The 19,845-nt window shown below is 44.8% G+C and overlaps 2 protein-coding genes across 2 annotated transcripts in view; one reads left to right on the top strand and one right to left on the bottom strand.

Moving 5' to 3' along the window:
• Positions 1–338: 338 nt before the first annotated feature.
• Positions 339–9,390, bottom strand: FOPNL (FGFR1OP N-terminal like). Its single transcript, XM_006025581.3, has 5 exons — positions 9,228–9,390; positions 7,822–8,019; positions 3,799–3,883; positions 2,833–2,972; positions 339–788 (listed from the first exon to the last, which is right to left on the bottom strand). Exons 1-5 carry the CDS (start codon positions 9,253–9,255, stop codon positions 712–714), a joined length of 528 nt encoding a protein of 175 aa, XP_006025643.1. The 5' UTR covers positions 9,256–9,390; the 3' UTR covers positions 339–711.
• Positions 9,391–9,418: 28 nt separating this feature from the next.
• LOC102378532 (multidrug resistance-associated protein 1) overlaps positions 9,419–19,845 on the top strand; it is an 87,103-nt gene continuing 76,676 nt past the window's right edge. Inside the window, exons 1-2 of the mRNA XM_025206426.1 lie at positions 9,419–9,587; positions 10,173–10,253. Coding sequence (XP_025062211.1) covers positions 9,573–9,587; positions 10,173–10,253 — 96 coding nt within the window. The 5' untranslated portion in view covers positions 9,419–9,572. The remainder of the gene's footprint in view (positions 9,588–10,172; positions 10,254–19,845) is intronic.

Here is a 19,845-nt window from a genome sequence, read left to right as displayed (position 1 = left end):
GGTCACTGAACTTCTGGTTTTAATAGTCTGATTTTGATTTCCATGACCTTAGGAAAATGCCTTGAGCCTACCCCCATATTGTACTTATTGTAATGCTAACTGTACACAATTTATGACAACTCCAGTTGGGAAAAGAGGCTTAACACTGTTCAACATAAGGATAAATATAGTCCCTGTTTCCGGACATGTAACAAGTATTCCCTGAAGCATTTTAGTTTTATTTTCATGGCTAATTTTCCACTGATTATCTGAAAGATGCAGCCTTGCCATGTCCTATTGAACAAATGCTTAAAATACTAAGAATGGACTTGTACATGCCAAATATTGTAAGAATAAAATAGAAAATAAAGTTAGCTTTTATTCACAAGTGCAGAAGTAGTACTGTAAGCAATAAATACAGTGTGTGCTGGAAATGTTTAGTTATTTCTGCTAATTCTTATTCCTGAAAATTAACATTTCATATCCAGCAATCTAGACAGACGTATGACTATCCTGGACCTCCATGGGAGCACAGTCTGTATCAGCACTGCAGAAACGGACCTTTTGCTAATGCCATTTATTCCGGCAACAAATACATGCAAACCCAGTCATGCAATATTACAAACAGTCATTATTCATGCATGTTCCATGGAAGCCCATAAGACAAATAGTTCTTCCTTACAAAAGTTAAGTAAAAGGTTGTACTAATCCTGAATTTAACAGGCAAAAATGTCATCTGTTTGCACCCCGTAAAATAAATGGGTCTTCAATGTGAGTGCCAGCCATCCTCCCTGGTTCCGGAATTCCCTCTGGAAATGAACATAAGATATAGTATAAGTACTTAATGCATCTGCATATTCAGTAGAGATGCAAATGGTAATCACTAACATTTTAGTAATTTGAATCTCAACACACTATGTTTATAATAGCAGGAGACAAGGAAGCTCATCTATGTCTGTTTTTGTATTAACATTTATACATTATAACATTCTGTCTAAACAACTATAATATTTGTACAAGAGAATGAGAGAGACAGCCTTCTGGCTTGTTACTAGCCAGATCCGAAATGCAGCGCCTACTGATGTTGAATGAATAAAATTTAAATACTGTCTGAATAATATTCAACTTGGAGCACTTAGCAGGAGCCCCCCCCGTTGTTTTTTTTTTTTTAAAGACTTCACAAAAAAAACATGCATCAGAACTCTAAAAAGACAACAGGAACATTTCTGACAAAAAATAAGGGTCGGCTCTTATACTGCTGCACAGATGTACCTTATTAAAAGTTGAATTTATAAAAAGGAGGAAATAGCTCCCAAATGCTGAAATTAATTTCCTTGGCTGAATTCCCATCTCCATAGTAAGACTTACTGCACAATTAAATACCTGAATCTCTGATATCTTAGAACAATTCTTATTTGTCTCTTCTTTAGCTGTTAATTGCAAATCAGCCTGCTCCACAAATACAGATTGACCAAAGCTTTCAAACAATGTCATGAAGTCCTATAATTAACACTCTGGTCCTGCATCTGACTCCACGCATTTCCTGTTCTGTGACACTCTATCAGAGGCAAGAGAGCTCTGAACAGGTCCAAGGGCAGACCGGTATGGAGTCAATTTCAAAACAGACAAATTCATACTTGTTCATATTAAGTGTGCTAAATCACTGAACTTAATTTTAAAAACTTTGATAAAATATTTCCCAGACTGAAACTTAATTAAGGGAGAAGAACCAATACCTTAAAGAAGCCTAGTTTCTATGTTGGAATGAAGTTGCTTCAGCACCATCTGGTGGCACAAAGTCACAGGAAAAACACTATGGCCATTTACAGGAATGAAAAGACCCCAAAACACCCAATGCTTTACTTTCAGCTCAGCATGACCCTGCACCAAGTGCAGCGCATGCCTAGAAGAGGCGTTGCTTCAGTTTGACCCAGATTGCCCAACATCTATATAGATCATGCGCTTCATTTTTTGGCACTTTTATCTAATACCTGATTGAATCACAATTCAAAAAGGACACGGAGAAGCTTGAGAGTGCAGAGGAGAGCCACGCGCATGATCAGAGGTCAGGAAAACAGACCTTATGACGACAGGCTGAGAGCTATGGGGTTCTTTAGCCTGGAAAAGCGCAGGCTCAGGGGCAATCTGATGGCCACCTATAAGTTTATCAGGGGTGTTCACCAGGATCTGGGGGAACAGTTATTCACCAGAGCACCCCAAGGGATGACAAGGTCGAACGGTTATAAACTCTAGCAAGACCGTTTCAAGCTGGACGTAAGAAAGAATTTCTTTACTGTCTGAGCCCCCAAGATCTGGAATAGCCTGCCATCGGAGGTAGTTCAAGCAACCACGGTGAATGCCTTCAAGAGAAATCTGGATGCTTATCTTGCTGGGATCCTATGATCCCAGCTGACTTCCTGCCCCTCGGGCAAGCGGGGCTGGACTTGATCATCTTCCGAGGTCTCTTCCAGCCCTAATGTCTATGAAATCTATGCATCAAGTTGGGTCAAACCAACACGCTTCCTTTTTCAGTAAAGCGCTGTTTTTTTTCCTTTCATGTCTCTCAGCAGCCTATGTGTCTATGGCAACAGCTACTTTCATCTGAGTTAACTTCATTTGATAAATTTTGTTAAAGGCTCAAGAGACTGGAAAACTGAAATCAAATTCTACTTAGCAATTCCATATTTTCCAAAGGGAATAAATAATTATTGTGTGCCAAAATTTGCTCCTTGAAGCACAAAGAGAGATTTTATTTTACAGTTTTATTTTAGGTTACAATTGGTCTTTGAAGAGAGCTAACAGACTTCCGTAGCTAAAATCAAAAACTGGAGCTGCAGAGGAAGATATACAAACCTATTCTTTTTCTTTCATTATGTTTTTTGCTGAGATTCTGTTTTGGAAGCTGCTGTGAAGATCCTTTTGGAAGTGCATTATGGATGCTTTCTTCTTTACCACCATGTAAAAACTGAGCTATAATTCCATATAAGAGAGGTCTGTAAAAAGAGAAAGAAAAGTAGCATATATAGTGTATGAAGTATTGAACATAAAACGTCTTTTTTAAGAACAAAACAGGCAATTTAATCCATAGTGTTCATTCCCAAACTACATACAGATCTTGTTAGCATAATTACTTCAAAACCCTGTGCCTTTAGTGCTTTAGGTTTATCACTTCAGTTTCAAAGTCACAACTAGCACTCTTTCCTATTCACATTCTATAAGCAACATATCACTCTAATTTTGCAAAGAGGAATTTCCATTTGGTTCTCTCTTCCTTTACAGGGAGGATGTACAAATCAGATTAAATAAAAAGAAAACCCTAACTTTGTTTTTTTAGCATACTGATCAAGTTTCTATAGCAACTTCAGTGGTTTGTAGATGTAGTCATGTCCAGAAGCATAACAAAACTGCAGACATGCATCAGACTATTAGATTTTGCCACTGTTCTTAAAATTAGTTGAAAGATGTGAGAGAGTCATATATGACAAACAGATCTATAATGGTTAGTATCTGTGACTAGTGTTATCCCAGAAGACTAATATAAACTGGATAAAACATGAGTCTGGCATACAAACTATTAAACCCAGAAATACATCTTATTATAGGGGTTGTGATAATATGCTTGTGCGGAGTAGAATCAGACTTCTCTAGGTCCAAATGTAGGCCAGTTACTTCAGAGACGATAGGTGTATCCAATCTTACGACTGTAAATAAAAGTCACATGGCACTTTTCATAATAGTGATAAATCATATTAATTTTAAAAGCAGGCAGAAAAACGTGGCCCACAAGATACAGTGCGGTGCATTTTCAAGTTATCTTACACTGATCTTCCACTTGGATCTTCAACTATATTCAGCTCATTGACAAGAAACTGTCTATCCAATGGCACTTCAGGTTGACCGGATTCTGAAAAATAAAAACATTTCCCCAACAGTCTAAAGATATACACAGAAAAGAAACGTGCTAAATAGATATTTCCTATTTTCTTGAAGGCACTCATTCAAATATTCAGACTATTGTAATGTAAATTATTCTAATACATTAACAATATTATGCTTCTACTACACAGCTTAGGAGGGAAAATGTAGTAAAATCATAATTTTGAAATAAGTTAGAAGTTAGAAGCTGTTCACAGCAGTACGTGCTGCCAAACAGTGCAATGAACCGAAGTGCATGATTCAATAGATTTGGGAAAGAATGATAGATTTGGGAAAAAGTACCATGTCAGTAGGTCATGTTCTGCAAAAGCTCTCTTCAAGGCACTGTTTTTTGGATGTCAGTTAGTTCCATTTGGAACGTGTCAGGAGCATTGGTGGCATCCGTTCTAAATGGATCTGCAAACAGCTTCAGCTCATTGCTGTGTTCCCTGAAATCCGCAAATCTTTGTTTGAATTCATCCAGCAGACGGCCGATCAGTGCAGAATACTTGTCATGGTTCACAGTCTCAGCACATCTTGTTAATAGTATTGTGAAATGGGTGACATTCTTTTTATTCAACTGTTTCTGAAACAATTCCAGCTTATGACTGAAGGATTGGATGTGTTCATACAGTCTGTTGACAAAGTGATCCTTCCCTTGTAGTTTTATATTCAAATCTGCAAGATACTTGGTGATGTCAACTAGGAATGCCAAGTCATTCAGCCATGCATCATCATCCATGAAGCTAACATCTTTTCCTTTGTTCATCATGAAGGTTTTAATTACATCAAGCAGTGACCAGAATCTGGCTAGTATGACTGCCCTGCCGAGCCAACGAACTTGGCACAAGTAAACGATGTCATCATGGTCTGATCCTATCTCAGCAAGAAATGCTTGGAACTGTCTATGATTAAGCCTCTTTGACCTTACGAAATTGACTGTAGAAACAACCTTTTCCATCACGTTTCATCTCCAGGGCCTTTGCACACAGTTGTTCCCGGTGAATGATGCAGTGATGTGTGATGACATCCTGAGGCACTGACTTGACCAGTAAACTGACAAATCCATCATGCTTGCCTATCATCACAGGGGCTCCATCAGTTGTTAGACCACAGTTTGTCCTCTGGAAGATTGAATTTCAACAAGACACATTTCACTTCATTGAAAACGAAGTGTTTTGTTTCCTGTTTGTTTTGTTTCCTGTTGTTTTGCCATTCATTGGACACAAGTCGAGCAGTTCCTCAACAACGTGGAATTGTTTGGTTACTCCTCGTGCAAAGATTGCCAGTTGAGCTGTATCACTCACCTCTGTGGTTTCATCAACCCCCAAGCTGTAAAACTGACAGGCACTGAGTCTTTTCCATCAGTGAATCTTCAATGTTTGATTCCATGTTGTCTACTCTTCTAGCAACTGTCTGATGTGAAAGGCTGATATCCTCCACCATTGACTGTTTATCAGGGGATACCTCAGATGTAAATATGCCCAAGCAATCTTTCACAAATTCTCCATGAGACAATGGTTTCCCTCTCTTAGCTATTGCCTCGGATATCAAGAAACTGATCTCGGTTGCTGCCTCAGCATTCTGCCTTGCAGCTTTGAAAAAAGACTGTTGCCCATTCATGCTGTTTTAGGGAGTTCACCCGATCAATTCTAATCTGACCCACCAGGCCGTCAAATTTCTTTGCATGTTTTGTAGAATATGTCGCTTCACATTGTACTCCTTGCAGACAGCTACTTTCTCTTGGCAAATCAGACACAGGATGTTCCTGTGTTGTTCAATAACAAAAAAATCAGTGGTTCAACTATCTTTGAAAACTTGACATTCAGCATCAATTTTTCGTTTCCTCTGATTTGCCATTTTTTGAGCGTAGCGTAGGCCCTGTAGCTAATAGAGCCAAAATTAATTTTAGTCATAGAAAAACTAGTTTGGCAGAGACAGGTAAAGTTAAAAATAACTCACCAGTTCAAAATCACCATTTTATTACTATGTAATAATACTGTGGTATCAATATGGACCCCCACCCATCAGGTATAGTCATAATATGTAAGGTACAGCCTGACATGTGCAGGTGCTGCCATCATATGCCAAGTGCAACCTCAAATGCTGATGGGGAGTCAGGGCAGGACTAGGACTTTTGTCTCCTGATGCCAGTGCCAGTGTCTCTGTCTCATGGCTGGGGCAGCCCAGCCATTACTGGGTTTGGGTCCCATATGGGAAGCGCTGTCAGCTAGCACCACAGGCCAGTCAGTTATTATAACCCAAGACAAACACCTCTTTACACCCTCTGTCCTGGGCCAGAGAGACCCTGCCTGTGCAGTCCTACTGCAATGTTCATAGTAGCTGCTGGTGGGCAGGGGCAGGAGGGACCCATTCTGCATCCAGCCAGCCACTGCCCCAGAGACTGAAGGGGAGAAATAAATGACTTCATATCCCCATCCCCCGAGCAGTGCAGCCCCATGAGCCAGCGCTGCCCAAGGGGGGCTGGAGTGACACAGCCGCTGCACTGCAGCCCCTCACCCGTATGGCCCCGCTCACAATGGTGTTCGGCCGCCCGCGCACACAGCCCCAGCACTGTGAGCCCAGAGCGTGGGATCTGGCAGTCAGCCAGGACACGTCATGCCAGTCACGCCAGGATCCTGCTTGCTGAGGCCCCCCCCGGGGCTGCCCTGCCGACTACCTGCGCCAGGCACTGCGCCCTGTTCCCGCCAAGCCTGGCGGGTCCCAGGAGATGAGCTGGACGCCGGGGGCAAGGGGCGGAGCCAGAGAGAAGTAGCAGGCGCTGTCCCCAGCTCGTCCCATCAGGCACAGCTGGGGAAGCCCTGCGCCGCGCAGCCCTTGGGGCAGTGGTGGCGGGACCCGGCTCACGTGATGAGCCCAGCCCCGTGGGGTTAAGCAGCTCCCCTCCCTTCATGGGGTACATGTGCTTTTAACATATTTTTTTAAGAGAAAGAGGACTTATGTGTAATGTCATATGCACATATATCAAATTACTGAATTTTTCAAATTTAAGTAATACGGGTATGCACAATTACAGTCCATTGCACTTTTCTGCCATACTGTGTTTAATATAGAAATCAGCAGCAATAATTCCAGAATGGACAGGAACAAAGATAGTTTACTTCACAAATAACTGCTGTGTGTTATGGACAGTTTTTAATTTACAGCCATGCAATTAAACAAAACGGCTTTCAAGTACTGCTTTGTGAATCAGAGTCAAGACCAGAAAAAAGCTTAGTTGTAACAGCTTGAATCTTTAACAGTTATTTTATACTATCCATTCTTTATAGTAAGCATTTCTAATCACGTCTGAGGTTTGGTTAGACAGTATGTATCAGCAGTACTAGAAAAGGTGAGAAAACAGTTCATTTAATTTATAGTGTTACTTTAGTTCGTCTACAAATAACTTGTATTCCTTTATTTATAATACTTTCACTTAACATTACTTGGTATCAAGTGGAAATATCCAGGGCACTATATGATTTCAATGTACTGTACCCATTTTCTGAAATGGGAAATGACATTTCCGTGGAAATACTTTCATTTCCAAGGATATGCAGCGCATGGAACAAAGTCCATCGTGCAGGGATGTTCTCCTGCCCATAACTACAAGCTGTTAGGTTTGCTCTAGAGCATCTTCCTCTTCCATGGATCAATCAGTGTATCAAAGCATTTGCCTTGTGGGAAGGAAACTGGATACAACTGCACAAAGACTATCATCATCTGGCTAGATGCTTGATAGAGAGAAATAACCAGTGCTGTCTACATCTTACTTCTGCTAAACTTCATGAGCCATGCCAAGAACAGCCCAACTCAAAGTTTCTCTTACATCTTGATTATATACTTATGGCATCGTTACAGAATACTGATTCAAACATGAGGCTAGTTTTCTATTAAGACAGTGAAACCCAAACACCAACCAAATACCTGCTGTTAGGACAGATGCTGTATATTTATATTTGTTGTAGTTTAAGTATTCCCGAATTAATTCGTTGATTAAGAGATTTTCATGAGATAATGGTGGTCGTGGTTCACTCTGGTCATCCAGTGCATTAAAGACTTCAGCTCTGAGCCTTGCTTTTATTTGTCCCAGTGAACCTCTTTTTTCCAGTGTGTCCTTTAGAACTGTTAACACACAAAGACATTCTATTACAGGGTGTCGTTTTAAAATTGTTGCCTAATTTAATCGTAGAGAATCCCACCGATTAAAAAAATAATATCAACTGTGTAATTTTTTGGAACACTGATTAAAAGCAAATATAGCAAAAACAGATTTGATAGAAACCGCTGCATAAGGAGGGCGCCAAGACTCACTTTGTTCAACCCCTGTTGATTTGCCCTGCTCCAAAATTAAAAACTCCATCACTCACAAAAATCCTGGTTTAGGAAGTCAAAACATACCCCCATTTCATCTGATTTCCCACCAGCTCCTAGATGGCAGCATGGTCAAGCTGCTGCATCAGTGCTGTACTTGGACTCCTGGTGGCCCTGGGCAAACTTTTAGTATCAAGCCCTCCTTTACCAGAGATAATGATAATAATAATAAATATTACCATTTTTGGGCCCCCTTTCTGTCCGCCACCCAGTTCAACCATGCCTGTGTCTGGCCCTGGGCTGCATTCAAACCCCATGAGCTGTCTCCCTCTGTCAAGGAAAATCAAATTATTTCAACGCATGATTGATTACGCGCTGATCAGTGGCGTCACGTAGGGAGCGCCGGTGCACTCCGACTGGCCACGCTCGCCGCTTCCAGAAACAGCTGCAGCAATCGGCTGCCTAGTGACTGGCCGTGGGGGGGACCCTCCTTGGTCTGTGGGAATGGCCGCAGGGGGGGCTGACTGATTGCTGGGGGACATGTGCCCCCCTGACTAAGGTGGCACCAATCGCCCATGGTGCGGATTATTTCAACACAGGCAACACGCTTTGATTTTTTGAGGCAACATAATCCTGAGATCTACCCACTTGCCACCTACGGCTTACTCTGTTCCTTCTCCAGCCGTTTCTCTACATCCGCTAGGGCCGGGGCACTTAGGAAGGAAACCTGAGCCTCTCATCTCAAGGCGGGCTGCTCGGAGACACGCAAGCACTGCCGGGCTCAGGGTGAAACAACAAAGCAAAACCCAGGGCTCCTCCTGCGTCACGCAGGGGAAGGACACAGGCTTTCAGCTCCCGCACCGGCTGGGGAAGCCACTGGGCAGCGGCGTTTGCAGGAAGATGCTGTGCCCGGGGGATAGCCGCGCGGTGGCAGGAGGAGGCTGAGGTCACGCCCCGAGCCCCGGCAAGCACCAAGCCGGCCCCGGCCCCGGCCCCGGCCCCAGGCTCCCAGCCGTTACCCGCTTTCAGCTCGGCCACAGTCGCCATGCCGCGGCAAACAACCACCAGCGCCCGGATGGAAACAAGGCGGCGCTACGCAGGCGCGCTAAGCTCCCCGCGGTATCTCAACGTTCCATCTCCAGGGGCTGAGCCAATGAGGCGCAGCCGGAGTCTGGAGCGTTCTGCGGCGCGTGGGGTTCGAACGCGGGCGGGGTCGGGTCGCTGGGTTTGGCGCCGGGTGGAGGCGGGGGTGCGCGCGCGTCTCCTGTTCCTTGTTATGGGACGCTCTGCTGGCGTTTGGCTTGCCCGCTCCCAGCCCTGTCAGCCCCAGCTTCTACTGAGGAAGCGTTTGCTGCCGGAGGGTGATGGGATCTGATGAAGTGAGCTGCAGCCCGCGAAAGCTTGTTTTATATGAGGGGAAACACCATGCCCACTACGGGGAGGTTTCGTAGTCCGTTTTTTTGGCAAGGGATAGTACCTGGGAGAAGTAATGTATAGTTAACTTCCCACTTCCATTTCCAGTGAGATCTTGACTTTACACCCACTTTATGGAAATGGGAGACTCCTCCCTAGCTCGCTCTGGCAGCCATATGGCCACGGGCAAATGAAACGGGCATCTGAACCCCAAGCCTCTGGGTTTGGGCGTGCATGTAGGATACCTGCCAAATGCTTTGGAAGCATCCGAAGCCCCAGGTGGGGGTTCGAGGATGTTTGCGGGTAGTAGAGCCACATACGGTTCGTGAATGACTCAGAGATTTGGAATTGATTTAGCTGATTTGACTTGGAACGTGAACAATTTTCCGAGAGAGAGAGAGAGAGAGAGAGAAATACTTGGGGTGCCTGATTTATACCTGGGAGAAAACATCCCCCTGTGCTTAAGCTTGCAACAAAAATAAGGGTTGTGGGTTTTACTTGTAATATTAAAAGAATCTGTCAGAACTGATTTGGGTGCTGGTTGTTTTGAGGTACTGTTGAAGAAACGGGCTGCCAGTGAGTGTGGAGGCCTGATGCAGTTCTCCTTGCATGTCTGGACCCTGGCCTACAAGGTAGGAGGAATGACCTGGTCTAGATTGTCCTGCCAGGCTTTGGTAGTTTGGAATCGTGAGCTATTTACTTATGGTGGCCTCTACAGGCAAGTGCACCATTTCTAAGTGTCTGTTGCCACAACAAAACTTCTGCATGTCATAGCTTTGCGTAAGACATACTGAATCATTTCTGATAGAGACGTCTTGGCCACACCCTGGAAGGAGAGTTGTGGATTATAGTGGGGGTGAAATCATCTGACCAAAGTCCTTTTAATGTAGTGGGAAATTTTTCCTAGCTGGTACCTGGAAGCCACCAAGAGCACTTCCTCTATTACACCGTATAATCCATGCTTAGTGTAAACCAGTGGAATTGCTGTAGTGGGGGCAGTAGATCTGCTTTTAGTATAGCATTCCGGCGATTGGCTTTTTCTTTTCCATTGTCCAATACTTCACTGACGGAGATCCACAGAGGAGTGAGTACACTATTTCCCTCCTATCCTTCCTTTTAGTCTCTGTGGGGCAGACCTGTAGCATCCACAGGTGGTGGATAGTGGAATAACCTTCAGGGAAGGTTAGCCATGAAATAAGCAGGGGTAACTGAAGAATAAGCACCAAGCAGCAGCAGCACCACCAGGATGTGATGGGGACAGCAAATGGCAAAGGTTTCCCTCCTGAAAAGCCATGTGTATCCTCTGACTGTGCTGTGACATGACGAGTACAGGTCACCACTATAATAAGCCTGCCTAGCTCCTAGCTGTGGGTCTACAGTCCTCAACCGCAAAGCAGGTGGAAGAAAATGTTAGAATCTGAATGGCTGGGAAGGCGGATGAAAGCTGCAGCTGAATGAGATCCACAGCTGTCTTGGTCTCCCTGCCATTGGATTAATGTCCCATTCTGTCATGAGCTGTGTGAAAGCTGATATGCAGCAGCTTTTCCAAAATAAAAGAAGTCACGCACAGGCGTCTTCCATGCCTTTTAGTCTTTCTGTTTTTCAGATTGTTTTTCTTTCTCTCTGGCAAACAGTCCAAAGTAGAACTTTTTTCATATTCTCAAATAAATGTGTATCCCATGAATTTTGTTGTGTCTTTTCTGTGTGCAAAGCAAGATTTCATTTGTTTTGTATTTTTGCACTGCTTGAGCCCATATTTGTTTTCATCCTCCCTGTTCCACTCATTAGATGCTGCATCTGATGGAAAATTCTTGGTGTTCTTTTTGTTGCTGTTTCTGAATTCTTCTACTGCTTTCACCCTCATCCCATTATGGTGGCACGATATAATTTAATTTTATTTAGAATTTCTATAAGAAACATCTAAAAGCTTAGTTAAGGAACTGATTAAGCTTCTTTTGGATTCAATAGGATTTTGAGGCCTCTTAAGGCCTTTCCTGATGAGTATTTATCACTTATGAAATAGTACAGATGAGAATAACCTTTTTAAAAAATAATATTTATTACAGATACTCCATGAATGTTCAATCTTACCAATTTATTCCCCAATAATACAGACTTGTATCTACATACAATAATAGCCTCCTCTCCAAAACCAGCTAATTGCCCAATATAGCAAGATTTCAAGATGTTCTCTAAACAACCAGATTATCTACAATCGGACAAAAGTATGGACATATTTGTTTTCATGTGCAAACCTCAAGGAAAAATATTAATATATTTTGTTTAAAACCTAAACTAGGAATAAATAGAAAAAAAATTATAGAATTAAACTAACTTTTCTTCAGATGAAATAATAATTCAGGTGTCTTGGGTTATTTAGAAATAGTAGTAGGCAGAGAGAGCTTTTATTTATGTTAGAAAGGTTTGGCAATTTTGAAGTTAAGCTATACAGTAGAAGACTTGTTCTGGTTGGTTGGTTATTAGCCATCTCTGTGTTTTTAATGTCCTGAAAAAAACTTCTTTAGAATAGAAAGAACAGTAACAGTTGAAATTGTTATCTGTGGCACAACTGCTTGACAATCAAAGGAAAATGATCCTTGTATCTTCCATCTTAGTTGAGTCTTGAAAGTGTAACGGAAGGGGTGTTTTTTGCAGACGTCCTAGCATATAACTGGACGGAGATGAGGGACAGAAGGCAAGGAAGAGGAAAAATGTGTCCTGTTCACATTCCTGACTCGATACTTTTTTGTTTTTCATACTTGTTTTTTCTCCTAGCAGAGAATAGAACTTCCCGTCTTTATTCAGTGCCACTAATTATGCAGTTACTATCTCCTAAACATCATGTTAGGCTGAAGAATAACTTATGAATTTGTCATCAGTAGCAGTAGTTGTTCAGTACATACATAGCCATGAGAGAGACCTACTACAGTGTTTGTAGATGTGTCCTGATTCTTTACAAGTGAGATTGGTAACCTACCAGATGTGTATGGTATTGATGTGGGTCATCATGGATGGTAAAGAGATACTTTAACAACCTTGCCAGGTAGTGTTATTGGTATGAGATGATGAAAGAAGAGGATGCAAAAATATATTTAAAAGAGAGTTTTTCTGACCAAACATTCCCTTGCAGTATTGCAAAGCAACCTTTCTAATGTCATTGTATAAACTGAACAAACAAAAAAAATTATACAAATGTAGTTCCAACTTTGGCTGTTGGGTTTACTTGTCTGATCACGTTTCTTTTTCCTGGATCACCTTCTGCTGCTAGATGGGTGACCAAACAAGTGCATGGCTAGACAGACACAAAAATGGCTGTTTGGGTGAAAATCTGACCCCACGTTGCATGTATAGTGGTATATATAATGCCATGTATGTATACTGACATGTACATGAACATTGATGTCTACTACCTATTTTTTTTTATGTGAAATTGGGGCATCAAGTCTGATTTTGAAGGTGCAGCTAGAATAGATGAACAGTTGATCCATTGCTCAAGGTTATACAATGCAGCTCCTTCTGCGTTTAGAGATGCTCAAGTGTAAATAAGATTGCTGACAAACCCATCTACTTTATTGCTTAATTACATCAGCTTTGCAAGGAAATTGTTACAATGAAGTTTCTTACCAAATGATTATTTCTAAAGGCCGTTAATAATTAATCACAGCTATGTGGTACTGCTCCTATCTTGACACATACAGATTTCCCTTGATTTATGCTGTACATGCGTTCCCGGAGACCAGCGCATAAACTGAATTTGTATAAAGTGAACCCACTTTATAACGTAACAAATAGGGATAGGTTTCCATGGCGGTGAGGGAGGGAGCGAGTCTGAGACTAGGGAAGGGGCAGGGAGAGGGGTGCACAAGGCAGCAAAGCAGAGGAAACAGCAGAACGCACCCCAGCCCTGGGTGCAGCAGCCCTGGGAGCAGCTGGCGTCTGCTGCCTGCAGCTGCTGGGCTGTACCGTGCTCTGCCTGTCCCCACTCACCTCTTCTCCTGGGCTGGGCCGTGTCCTGGTGCAGGCAGCTGGTGTCAGCTGCTCCCGGGGCCGCTGCAGCCGGGGCTGGGGTGAGTGGGGACATGGCCCTTTCCCCTCCCCCTGCCCCCGCCCCAGACTTACCTGCTTGGGGGGGGGGGGGGCGGCCGCAGGATGGTGCTGGGGGGGGGGGGGGCATCTACACTGATCACATAACAGTGAATTTACCTTGCATATAACAAATCATGGGTCTAAACATGCTCATTGCATAAGAACAAATTTGTATATAAAGAACCCGCATAAATCGAGGGAAACCTGTATAGTACCATTGCTGCAGACAATGTAGTCCTGAAGGACATAACTTCAGGACTGAAAAAAATGTTGCCCTTATCAGAAGTATGTACTTAATGTAAACACTACTCATTAAGTAGGCAGCACTCTGGTACTGGAAACTAGTCAGTTCCACAACTGCCCCCAGCTTGGTGACCAACCTGCAGCCTGGGTGCCACAAGTGGCCCAGAGGGTTCAGAAAGAAGTGACAATTTTTGCTTCATCTGGCCACAGAAAGTGGTCTATAGCTGTGACCGAACACAAGTGCATGGCTACAAACTGCTTTAAAAAACTGGCTGTTCCTGTAAAAATCTGACCTCTCAGTGCATGAGCAGTCAGATGAAGATGTTTCAAAACAGAGCATCCTCTGTAACTTATCTACATTGCCTGCCAGCTTCGAGCTGTTTAAGAATGGGGGTGAGGGGAGGAGGAAGGGAGCAGATGGAGTTTGGTCTGGGGGCTTTTCAGCCCCTGCTGGAGGGTGGGGCGGGGAGGGGGGTTCCAGTTCACCAACCCTCCCTCCAGAGCTGGCTGGGGAACCCCTAGACCTCTGCTGCCTTCCCCCTTCCTATTCTGAAAAAGGGACAGGCTGGGAGAGAGGAGGGGCTGTCACTATGGGAAACTGGCTGCAGACTAAAACTAGCAGCTAGATTCCCCCAGCCTGGAGCCAACAGCGATCTCGTGTTCATTCCCAGGGCTCGCTGTAACTCTGCAGCCTTCCTGCAAAGCGTTCTCAGTTACAGCGGGGAGTTGCACTTCGGTCCGTGCCCTGATGAATGTCCCCTCCGCTACAGGCCTATTTGTCACCCTTTAAAACACTTGGGCTAAGCCCACCCAGTCTCTCACTGGCCTCCCTTAACAGGGAGGCTACAGGAAAAGGGGACAACAAATTTCTTGGGACAAACAATGACAAAAACAGGCCCTTAGCAACAGGACTCCCAGCCCCAGCTGGGCATCAATGGCGACGCATAGTGGGTGCACGCAGGTGCATGTACACCCCCTGAGATTGGTGGTGCACCCGCTGGAAGAAGTGTTGCCACCCTACTCCCCCTCGCTGCCGACGGCATCTGCAGGCGGTCGCGGATGGCTGCGTCTGCGGGAGGTCCCTGCTTGCCACCCCCTGCTGCAGCTCCCCACTTGCTGCCACCACCTGCAGGTGGTCGCCGTGTCCCCCAGCCTCGGGGGCACGCGTGGTTCAATCCGGGCATGGTGCACCGCTGTGGCTGGGAGCCCATCCACTGCCCAGGCCCTGCCGCAGGGCAGACCCTTGTGCCGCTGCCAGCTGAGGTTGGATCAGAAGCAAGCCAGCAGCACATTTCTGAGGGGCGAACTTGACATGTGGCGGAAGGTTTTTCCCCGCGGACAGCCCCTCCGCAGGTGCAGCGGCCTCCGGGCGGTTCACCAGCGAGGTGCAAAGGGGCTCGAGAAAGAGAAATTAGCGCTGGAAGGTGCGTCCCGGCGACCTCCGCCCGCACTTGGAGCAGGCCCGGGAAGGCCGCGGGAGCAGCACGGAACCGGGCGGATGAGTCCCCAGAGGCGCCCCGGGAGCATCAGGTACCTCCGGCCGGGCGGCGCCTCCTGGCGAGCGCTCCGCATCCCCGTGACTGACCTCTTCTGGGTAAGCGGGGGGCGCCCCTCGGGCCCGGCCCGGCGCTGTGTCACGGCCTGGCCGGGGTGGGCGCGGTGCTCTTCCTTCCCTCGGCCCCCCCAGGGCCGCTCCCATCCCTGCCCTGTGCAGCTCTGCTTTCCGCTCCCAGCCACGTGCTCCCCGGCCCTGCTGCTGCTCTGCTCTGCTCCCTTCCCCGAGCGGGCTGCTGCTGCTCCGCTTTCCGCTCCCAGCCCTGCCCTGCCTGTCCCCTCCGGCTCTGCTGTGTCACACGCGGAGGCCGCTCGTGACCCCTGTGCCACCCCGGCACGCGTGCTCCTCTGTGTTTGCTGGACTGGTGGGCTTTTTTCGTTGCCCAGTCCAAACTGGGACTGGCTGCAGCAGGTGTGTGGAGGCGGCGGGTAGACGTACACCTCCCTGCCCCTAAGGCTGCTGTCTGGTGCTCTGGGCTGATAAGAAGTGCTGTCCTTTCTTGCTTGACGTCACCCTCAGCGCAAGACAAACAGCGACAGCCTGGGTGTGGAGAAGCATTTGGGAGTGTTTTGCTAAGGGGTTGGAGCCCCCTTGCCTTTGGTGGGGATCGGGGGGGAGAGACTGCAGACACGCAGCTCCTGGATTGGCTCCGAAGTGGAGCTTGATCCCCCTACCCCCTGATGCAACACCACGTGTCTGTTGGGTTCAGGAGGGGATCGCTCTTAAGAATTGCTCTCTGGGTTGAGGACCATGTTTCCCTGGGCGTCTGTCTGTTCTGGCGCCCAGCAGATTCAACTGTTTGTCCTCAGGGGGCTTTTAGGGGTCTCCTGCAGTATAAATGTTGGATCCTCAATTCTGCTGACGTTCCTGCTGGATGACCATTATTATTATAACAAAATTGGATACCATTATCATAAGTACTAGTTGCAACAGGAAGGATGCACATCTGATAACTGTTTCTAGTTTATGTTCAGGTGAATAACCACAACCGAGCATCTCCGCTTCGCTCCGATGACATGCGCTCCCCCTAGTCTGGGCCTGTATAGATGTATATCGCTTATTTCAAGCTTCTGAATAGTGAAGCGCTTGCAAGATTTGGGACTTGACGTCCCTTGGGTGTTTACAGGTTGGGAACCTGCTTTCCTAAATGAAAACGAATTGTGCAAGATGGAGTAGTTACTAATCCAGCTTGTCTGGACTGCAAGAGTCCTGTGATGATGTAGCTCCCTTGGGGCAGCCATCTGCATTACTTGCTTGCCCTATAATTTGAATTTTAATATCTGTTAAAGTTTTATCTATGCACACAAAGTGCACTGGGCTGCTGGGCTGCTTGTGGAATTCAGAGCGGCATTTTCTTTAGACAAGCTTGTAAATATCGTGAGTTAGTTTTAGTTTTCTTGAAAACTTTCAAATTCAAGGAGTAGTAAAAGGGTTTTTTTGTTTTGTTTCTTTTTCTTCTCTGTGTGAAACTTAAGTTTAAACAAAGTTTCCCTTGCCGCAGTCAGCTTTTGCAGAACTCAAGCTTTCCTTGAAAAGTCGTTGGCCTTTGTGAAGCTCAATGTCCCAAATACGAATCGAGTGCATACGACAGAGTGGGGATTTTGCTTAGCCTGCAGACGTACCGTGTCTGTGGCTTTGCTGCAGCTGCTGAAGCTTATAGGTTTCCTATTGTTGCAGTGAGGTAGTTATGAGCAGGGTAAAATAGCAGAGCAGTTATGAGCAGTAAAATAGCTCACAAATGACCTTGTAGTGCGGAAAGTGTCTTTCATGTTGGTCTGTTGCTGTCTGGTTGGGTGGGTGCCTGTTTAATTTTCAGGCATGTTGCATGAAGTTTGATAAGGGGCTGGAGGCTGAGTATAACTTTAGAGAAGTGAAGTATAATATGGAGGGGGAAATGAAAGGGATGAGGAGGAACGTATGATGTAAGGAATAGAAAGAGAAAGTGAGAATGTGGGGTGAACGTAAGGTAAGAAAATAAATATTGTACTAAGGAGGGCGTTGACATTATTTTTAGAGATTTAATGCTTAGGGCTGCTGAGCTTTTTTCTATCTATTTAATAAATTTTACAAGTATTTATCAAATAATGTAACTGTCAAATAGTATTTGAGCACCTAATAAGCCGGCTGAATAATGGGTAAGAATTTGCCAGAAAAATAACTCAAATATCAGTGTGTCATTTAGCAGGCTCAACAGCTGTTCAAATACCATGGGGAATACCATTTGCTGACTAGTATTGGTGATATTAAATGAAGTCATTAGGCTTCAGCTACAAAACTGTTGACATGTTTGCACTTTATCACAATATAGAATAAATAATACAGAATTTTCCACTGGAATTGTTTGTAGTTAGTTGGGCTGGGCTTGGTGATCCTGGCTTGTCTTTGGGCAGATAGATCACATGATTATACAAAAGTCCAAATGGGAAGGACCTCATGGGGTTATCTATTCTGGTCTCCTGCTCAAGTCAGGATCATCCCTGACTGAATGAATGATGTTAGAGGAATCTTTGCAGATTTGTAGCCTGATTCGCTTGTAAATTGGCATACATACATACTGTAGGTAGATAGATTGATAGATACTATTGATTTTTAAGGTTCTATATGTAGACTTTTTCTCCTAATTTAAAAATCCTAAATTCAAAATTTAAAAGTTGGGCATGTAAACTTATTTTCACGATTGAATTGTGTGCCTTTGTATAGCTTTTTCTAATTAGTTGGGTAACACACAAGCACTTTGAGTAGTTCAGCCTCCTATTGCTCTTGGATGCCTTCCAAAGCATGAGAATTAGGACAAATTCTTATTCTGCTTGATCCAAGCCATATTTTGGTGGCCTTAATTAAAAAGTTAAAGGTTATGTATGGTCATGTCCCCTTTCAGAATTAATTTGCAGTCCTTTTAAAATGGGTTAAGTTATGAACAGGGATTAAATGTGTGTGTGTCCTTTAGAGCAGTGTTTCCCAACCTTTTCCAGCCCCAGGCACACTTACATTAAAGTTTTTTTCCGCGGCACACCTGTGAAGGCATTCCCCATCCTCATATCTATTGTAGCTCATTGCCATGGTAAAATTCTGTGGCACACCTGTTCATTTTTGATGGCACACTTTTGTGCCATGGCACACTGGTTGTCAAACAATGCTTTAGAGAACTGAGTGATGTTTTATTATAATTGCTAAACTCTGGACCTCATATGTACATGTTGTAAGAATTATCTTCTAGTCATGATGTCAAACTTTTGGCTGTTGCACAGATACGAAGATAATAGTGCCAGTAGAATAGCATCTTACACTTGACCATCGAGTAGAAGGTGGCTGGAATAGAATTTGTGGTTCAGAAGCATGTAGGAGATACAGTAAATGGTTACAGGACACCTCCTTTCAGCTTAAATTGTGTAAGCGATGAGTCCCCTTGTGTTTAAAGTGAAATTACTGGAAATGACAGAAATATAAAACTGAAATTGGCAAGCCAGCAAAGAGATGTGCATCTTATCCAGTTTTGACAAATACATGTTACCAAAAACCCGTAAGAGCTTGAGCAGAATTTTAAATAACTAATCTTTGTGTTGGTCTTTTCAATCACATGACCAGTCTGATCCTGATTTGTATGAAAGATGCTATTGCTACCAAAGTGTTTTGAACTATTAATGTATACAATTCTGAAATGCAGCTACTTCTTTAGTGGTGGTCCCAGCCAGTTAGCTTATAAAAGAAGCAAGAGGGAAACTTTTGTTTGCAATGGGTTCTCTAGAAATACTTAAATGCTTGGTCATTGTTGTCATATTTTCAGGAATCCCTTGGAGTCTTCCAAGCATATCTTGTGAGCCGTAAGCATCTGTGGTATAGCTGCTTACTTTCTAGATTTCTTTCATGCAGCCTAATACTGCAGAAGATGAGGAATACCCTTGCTTTTGGCTCTAGTTCAGGGGTGTCCAACCTTTTTGAATGTGGAGCTGGATCACGAACTTTTTATCACCCAGTGGGCCAGCGAGCCATATTCAAAGACGTCACAGGAAGTGATGTCACGTGAACATTGACACCAATGAAGTTGCAGGGGTTGACATGGCATGCATGCCTGGGTAGACATGATGCTGCAGGAGTCACTTGGCTACAACCAGGTTGACCTGGTGCTGAGAAGCTGGAGGGCCAGGCCGGGGTTAACCTGGGGCCCGCCCGCCCGGCCTGCCAATGCCATGCCCGGATTGACATGGTGCTGCAGGACCCGCCTGGGCAGAACTAGGTTGGCATCAGCCAGGAAAAGCAGCATGCAGCTGAAGCCAGCTTCCCATGTGCTGCTGGGGACGGGACGAGGCTGGCCAGGGCTGTGGCAGGCCGCCCGAGGGGCG

The sequence above is a fragment of the Alligator sinensis genome, unplaced genomic scaffold (assembly GCF_000455745.1).
Source record: "Alligator sinensis unplaced genomic scaffold, ASM45574v1 scaffold927_1, whole genome shotgun sequence".
Classification (NCBI taxonomy): domain Eukaryota; kingdom Metazoa; phylum Chordata; order Crocodylia; family Alligatoridae; genus Alligator; species Alligator sinensis.
Note: the sequence above shows the minus strand (reverse complement) of the source record. Positions and strands in the feature narration are given on the sequence as shown.